The sequence below is a fragment of the Myotis davidii genome, unplaced genomic scaffold (assembly GCF_000327345.1).
Source record: "Myotis davidii unplaced genomic scaffold, ASM32734v1 scaffold1179, whole genome shotgun sequence".
NCBI lineage: Eukaryota > Metazoa > Chordata > Mammalia > Chiroptera > Vespertilionidae > Myotis > Myotis davidii.
Window position 1 is genome coordinate 51552 of NW_006289826.1, and position 7784 is coordinate 59335.

General features: G+C 42.1%; 1 protein-coding gene across 1 annotated transcript in view; it reads left to right on the forward strand.

The window, feature by feature from the left end:
• Positions 1-7526, forward strand: part of LOC102770862 (zinc finger protein 345) — a 13678-nt gene extending 6152 nt beyond the window's left edge. Inside the window, 2 exon segments of the mRNA XM_006762682.2 lie at positions 5175-7114; positions 7117-7526. Of these exon segments, the coding sequence (XP_006762745.2) occupies positions 5175-7114; positions 7117-7146 (1970 nt within the window). The 3' untranslated portion in view covers positions 7147-7526.
• Positions 7527-7784: the final 258 nt, after the last annotated feature.

Sequence of the window (7784 nt, forward strand, 5' to 3'; positions counted from 1 at the left end):
CTGAAGGGTCCCAGGTTTGATTCCGGTCAAGGGCATGTACCTTGGTTGCAGGCACATCCCCAGTAGGAGGTGTGCAGGAGGCAGCTGATCGATGTTTCTCTCTCATTGATGTTTCTAACTCTCTATCCCTCTCCCTTCCTCTCTGTAAAAAAATCAATAAAATATATATATTAAAAAAAATCTGCAAATAACAAGATTACTTCTACTATATTCTGTTGTTTTTCTCTAGCTCTATTTTGGCTCATCAGTTTATGTTGTTCATTATATTCCACATATGAGTGAGATCATGTGATATTTATCTTTCTCCAACTGGCTTATTTCACTTAGCATAATGCTCTCCAGGTGCATCCATGCTATTGCAAATGGTATGCGTTCCTTCTGTTTTACAGCAGCGTAGTATTCCATTGTGTAGATGTACCACAGTTTTCTAATCCACCCATCTGCTGGTGAGCATCTAGGCTGTTTCCAAATCTTAGCTATTGTAATTGTGCTGCAATGAACATAGGGGTGCATATATCCTTTCTGATTGGTGTTTCTGATTTCTTGGGATATATTCCTAGAAGTGGGATTACTGGCTCAAATGGGAGCTCCATGTTTAATTTTTTGAGGAAACTCCATACTGTTCTCCACAGTGGCTGCACCAGTCTACATTTGTACCAGCAGTGCACGAGGGTTCCTTTTTCTCCACATCCTCGCCAGCACTTGTAGTTTATTGATTTGTTGATGACTGATATTCTGACAGGTGTGAGATAGTACCTCATTGTTTTGATTTGCATCTCTCGAATGATTAGTGACTTTGAGCATGTTTTCTTATGTCTCTTGGCCTTCTGTAGGTCCTCTTTCGAAAAGTGTCTATTTAGGTCCTTTGCCTACAGACTGATAGGATTTCGACTTGAATTACCCGCTCAAGCAATTCTCAACCTGTGGGTCGTGACCCCCCAAAATACATCCTGCATATCAGATATTTACATTACGATTCATAACAGTAGCAAAATTGCAGTTATGAAATAGCAGCGAAAATAATTTCATGCTTGGGGGTCACCACAACATGAGGAATTGTATTAATGTAGAAATTCATCACTCTAAAATTTCCTCTCAGAATTGCATTTCCTGCCTTTTATACATAAGCTTTGGTAGATTGTGCTTGTATTCACTTTGCCTCTTTAGTTTTTTTTTTTTTTAATATATTTTATTGATTTTTTACAGAGAGGAAGGGAGAGAGATAGAGAGCCAGAAACGTCGATGAGAGAGAAACATCGATCAGCTGCCTCCCGCACATCTCCCACTGGGGATGTGCCCACAACCCAGGTACATGCCCTTGACCGGAATCGAACCCGGGACCCTTCAGTCCGCAGGCCGACGCTCTATCCACTGAGCCAAACCGGATTCGGCCCTCTTTAGTTTTTGAGTTCTCTTTTCTGTTTTTTCTTTCACCCACTCATTCTTCAGGACTGTGTTTAATTTGAACATACTTGTGAATTTTCCAGCTTTATTGAAACTAAAACTGATTTCTAGTTTCATACATTGTGACTAGATAAGGTACTTGATGTGATTTCTTCTCAAACTTTGAGACTAATTTTTTGACTTAACATATGATCTACTTGGAGAATGTCTCATGTGTGCTTGACAAGAATGCATCTCCTGCTGCACTTGGATGGGACGTTCTGTATATATGTCTTAGTTCTGTTTTCTCTAGAGCAGCGGTTCTCAACCTGTGGGTCACGACCCCTTTGGGGGTCCAACGACCCTTTCACAGTGGTCGCCTAAGACCATCTGCATATCAGATGTTTACATTACAATTCATAACAGTAGCAAAATTACAGTTATGAAATAGCAACGAAAATAATTTTATGGTTGGGGGTCACAACATGAGGAACTGTATTTAAAGGGCCAGAAGGTTGAGAACCACTGCTCGAGTCTAGTCAGACTCCAGTTATCCTTATTGCTTTTGAATGGGATGTCTACCTATTATTGAAGGGGCATTTTCTGTTGTATCGCAACAGAAGCGAGCCAGACAAGACGCCTTAATGAGCCAATTAGTTAAGAGTCATCTTTATTGCTCACAGGTTCAGAGCAATTGTTGTCTTGATGTTATCCTTGTTTTTAGGGCTGTGTTGATGTCTACACATTCAATGAAGCAGTTACTCCTTTCAACTTTAGGACCAATTCTAGCTCAAGAAATACATTCGTTGGCATATGGAATCAACGGTTGTTGACTGGGTGGGGTATTGTTTCAGGTTTGAGAAAGTCCCAGTAACCTAGTTTCCTTGAAGCCCCTTGAGCTGAGGTCAGACTAACAAGGAATGTATAGGTCCATGGTGGATTTGGCAGCAATTTTTTTTTCCGTGAAAACTGATGGTTTTAGTGTCTTTGGTTACAAATACTGTTGGGAACATACTGATTTTTATTGCATTGCTAGGTCTAGTTGTTGCCAAAGGGATTTCTTTTGGAATTCATGCTGACAAACTTTATGGGGTTCTCTCATTGTATAGACTGTGGGAATTCATAGATGTTGCAGGGGCTCTTGTGATTCAAAAAAACACAAATTTGCAATGTTTTTCACAGAGCAGGCCACAAAGTCAACGTTTGTGCAAGTGCAATGGTTGATAGAGAAAATTCTGACTCTTGGGTTTAACTGTAAGTATGTTTGATTACCCATTGTTCCATTGGCCTTTTTTGCTCCACTGAGTTCCTTTCTATCTTAATTTCAATCTTTTGAAAAAAATCTTCACTGGTGTATATTATTCTCTATTACTTTTCAGAGGAATTAGAAGGTAGTAAGGGAGATAGAGAGGAAGACAGAGAGAGAAACATTGATGGGAAAGAGACACATTGACTGGTTGCCTTGTGTATGTGCCCTGACCGGGGCTGGCAGCTTATCACAACCCAGATTTATGACTTTGGCGAGGAATCGAACCCTCAACCCTTCACTGTGCAGGCTGTCACTCCAACCACTGAGTCAGCCAGGGTTTAATTCCCCTTATAATGGTTTTTATTCATGTCTGGCTGTGTACTTGTTCTGGGAGTGGAAAGTATTCTTGTATTTCCTATTCTGCCATCTTGGTAATGGCATTCACATATATCTTTTTCCTGTATGTCTTCTGTGCTTTGTTGTTCTACCAAAGTGCTGGCCTTATATCTCTTTGGTTTTTCCTTTTGGATTTATATCATCTGAATTCCCGTGCTGACTCACCTGTGTTTTAGATGGGAAGAATCATTTGTGCATCACAGAAGAAAGGTGACTTAGTGAATGACACAATGGACCCACATGTGGTCTTGCCTTGGTGAAGGGCTGTTGGGGAGGTTTTGATTCTGTTAATGTCATAAATATGAGCTCATTTTGTTCAATAGTGTTTTATTATCACTGCCCATTCCTCACCCAGTTCTACTCCTTGCTTATTGTTGGTACTTTGCAAACTATTCACTTCTAACAGTGATCATTTCTACTCAGATTCCTAGCCCACAGAAAACCTTAACTTTGCCCTAACCGGTTTGGCTCAGTGGATAGAGCGTCAGTGTGCGGACTAAAGGGTCCCAGGTTCGATTCCAGTCAAGGGCATGTACCTTGGTTGTGGGCACATCCTCAGTAGGAGGTTTTGCAGGAGGCAGCTGATCGATGTTTTTTTTTTTTTTTAACTCCTTCATTCGTATCACGTAGTCGAGGTGCTCGCAGTAGTCCCAGTCGTGCTGCTCGTGCTTGCAGGCCAGGAAGTTGGGGAAGCTGTTGCGCTTGCATTTGAGCAGCCGGATAAGGTAGTGAGCAGTAGTCTCGCTGCTGGAGCACCAGCTGTGCATCATTTATCTGCTGCTGCGTGGCCACCATCTCACGCTCCTTGCACCCGGGGAAGCTGTAGTTGGGCGGAAAGTTGGGCATCCGCAGGGGGCTGGCTCCCCTGAGGAATCGCCCAAGTAGCGCCTGGCCACGTGCGCTCCCATGGCTGCAGCCGCCACAGATTCCTGTCTGTTTTTTTTAATATATTTTTATTAATTTCAGAAAGGAAGGGAGAGGGAGAGAGAGATAGAAACATCAATGATGAGAGGGAATCATTGATTGGCTGCCTCCTGCACGTTGAACCAAGCCAGCAAAACAGGTATGTGCCCTTGACCAGAATCAAATCAGGGACCCTTCAGTCTGCAGGCTGATGCTCTATCCACTGAGCCAAACCGGCTAGGGCTAGCTGATCGATGTTTGATGTTTCTCTCTCATCGATGTTTCTAACTTTCTATCCCTTTCCCTTCCTCCCTGTAAAAAAATCAATAAAATATATTAAAAAACAAAAAAGAAAACCTTAACTTCTCTAGACTTTGCAACCCTACCTCTTTCACAGGTCTCTTTTTACTGCACTCCAACATTGGTCAATGCCTGCAGAGCCTTAGAGTGCACATGTGTTATTATACTGATGTTGAACATCATGTGCTCTAACACAATTGATTTTTATGGGTTTGAGCACATTCAGATTTTTCTACACAGACTCAAGTCACCAGCATGAAAGGTCCTAAAGGAAGCCATTTGGGGAGGAACAATGAGCAGACCCTTGCCTCTTCTTTGTGTCCCATCTGTGCTTCTGTCCCTCCCTTGCTGAGATTTTCAACATTGACTGACCTTTGGGGCCAAAACGTATATAATAAAAGCGTAATATACTAAGTGTTTCGTTGACTGGTTGGCCCTTCAACCATTCAAAGCATAATATGCTAATGATATGCTAAGGCCGCTCAACCCCTCGCTATGATGTGCACTGACCGCCTGGGGCAGAAAGTCGACCGGTCGACCAGTTTCTATGACGTACACTGACCAGCAGGAGGCAGATCCTCTGACCGGTAAGTTAGCTTGCTGTTGGTTTCTGGCCGATCGGGACTGAGTGAGATGGGCTGGACACGCCCTGGAGCCCTTTCACAGTTCCTCCCTGGCTGGACAACCTCCTGCGTCTCTCCCTGGCTCCGAAAATGCACCGGTGGGGTCCCTTTGCCTGGCCTGCACCCTCTCCCAATGCAGGACCCCTCAAGGGATGTCGGAGAGCCAGTTTTGACCCGATCCTGCAGGCCAGACTGAGGGTCCCCACTGGTGCATGAATTCGTGCACTGGGCCTCTACTACTGTATAAAACACATTTGTGGTGAAGATATTCTGTTTTCATAAGGTCAATATGTACCTCACCAGCCTTTCCTTTTGTTCAGGTTGCTGCTGTGGAGCAGAGAATGTGGAGGCACCAACTGAACACAATGTTTCAGTAAGATTGTCACAGACAAGGAATCCCAAGTTAGCCTTGACTTCCCAGAAGAGCCACAGTGAGAGTTGTAGACTAGTTTTGGGAAACATTTTCAAATTGACTGAGCTGCAGGGAACACAATATGGACAGACACTGTTGGGGAATGGGGCAGGTGCAAAAATGCTCTTTTTCAAAGAATTTCACCAGCAGCATGTGAGAAAGAAGACTTTCATTAGAGATGTGGACAGGACCTCACTTACAAATGGCTGCAATTTGGACGTGTCCCAGAATCATTTTACCTGGGGGAAGCTTGGACAGGGCATTCTTACTGGGTCAGGGCATGTCCACCAAGAGACTACTCAGACCAGGGAAAGGCCAAATGATATTTTGAAGTGTGGGGTGACATTTCAAAGGAGAAAAGATTGTTACATCAGAAAAGAATGCGAAGAAGACATTGGCTGCAACGACACGTTTATTCAAGACAAGGGTGTCCATGCTGGAAGTGGGTGTTTTGTTTGCTGTGAGTATGGAAAATATTTTACCAAGTGTTCTAGCTTTCATTATCAGAGACTTCATATGGGAGAAAGGTCTTATGAGTGCAGTAAATTTGGGAAATCTTTTATTAGTAGCAATCAACTTCATTATCATCAGACAGTTTACACTGGAGAAAAGCCTTATAAATGCACTGAATGTGGGAAATCTTTTACCACTAGCAGTAACCTTCGTTGTCATCAGAGGGTTCACAATGGTGAAAAGCCTTATCAATGCAGTGCGTGTGGGAAAGCTTTTACCACAATGCAAAGCCTTTGTCATCATCAGAGACTTCACACTGGAGAAAGGCCTTATCAGTGCAGTGAATGTGGAAAATCTTTTACCACTAGCAGTAACCTTCATTGTCATCAGAGAGTTCACACAGGAGAAAAGCCTTATAAATGCAGTGAGTGTGGAAAAGCTTTTACGAGGATGCAAAACCTTTGTCGTCATCAGAGACTTCACACTGGAGAAAGGCCTTATGAGTGCAGTGAGTGCGGGAAATCTTTTACCACTAGCACTGCCTTTTGTTGTCATCAGAGAATTCATACTGGAGAAAGCCGTTATCAGTGCAGTGAATGTGGGAAATCTTTTACCACTAGCAGTAACCTTCGTTGTCATCAGAGAGTTCACACTGGAGAAAAGCCTTATAAATGCAATGAATGTGGGAAAGCTTTTACCAATAGCACTGATTTTTGTCGTCATCAGAGATTTCATACTGGAGAAAGACCTTATCAATGCAATGAATGTGGGAAATCTTTTACCGATAACAGCAACCTTCATTGTCATCAGAGGGTTCACACTGGAGAAAAGCCTTATAAATGCAGTGAATGTGAGAAAGCTTTTACTAGTAGCACTAAACTTTGTCGTCATCAGAGAGTACACACTGGAGAAAGGCCTTATCATTGCAGTGAATGTGGGAAATCTTTTATCACAAGCACTGACCTTCGTTGTCATCAGAGAGTTCACACTGGGGAAAGGCCTTATCAGTGCAGTGAATGTGGGAAATCTTTTACCAGTAGCAGTACACTCCGTAATCATCAACGTTCTCACACTGGAGAAAGGCCTTATCATTGTAGGGAATGTGGTAAATCTTTTATCACTAGCACTCAACTTCGTTGTCATCAGAGAGTTCACTCTGGAGAAAGGTCTTCTCAGTGTAGTGAATGTGGGAAATCTTTTATTACTAGCACTCACCCTAATTGTAATCAGAGAATTCACACTGGAGAAAGGCCTTATAAATGCAGTGAATGTGGGAAGTCTTTCACCAGGTCAGATAGTCTTCATGATCATCAGAGAGTTCATTCTGGAGAAAAGCCTTATGAATGCAGTGAATGTAGTAAATCTTTTACACGTAGAAATGGCCTCCGTGAACATCAGAGAGTTCACACTGGAGAAAAGCCTTATAAATGCAGGGAATGTGGTAAATCTTTTTCCAGTAGGGGCGGCCTCCATAATCATCAGAAAGTTCACTCTGGATAAAGGCCTTATGTGTGCAATTAATGTGAGGAATCTTTCAGCCAATCTTCTATCTTTGCTTTGCGCATATGAATTCATGTGAAAAATTTCTTATATGTGTAGAAAATGTAGTTTTTTTGTTAGGTCTTAACAATATGGCAAACTTTGTGAAATCTCATTAATCTGAATTGAATCACATACATTTAAACACAAACATTATTGAAAGTTCCCTTAAGTGTTATTGGTTTTTTTTGTGTGTGTGTGTTTATTATTCTGGAAGTGTATGTATATTTTGCACTTTCTTTTTTAAAATATTTTTATTGATTTCAGTGAGGAATGGAGAGGCTAAGATAGAAACATCAATGATGAGAGGGAATCATTGAATGGCTGCCTCTTAAACTTACCCTACATATCAGGGGTGGGCAACCTTTTTGTGAGTGCATGCCAAAACCAGCAAAATCTCTGACTCAAAATTCTTCTGCGTGCCAACCCTAATTTTTTGAGAACATGTTACACCTACTTGATATCTCTTAAGGTGTACATATGTGAGGAACCTTGAAGAAATAATAAAATTCATTTGAGTGACAAA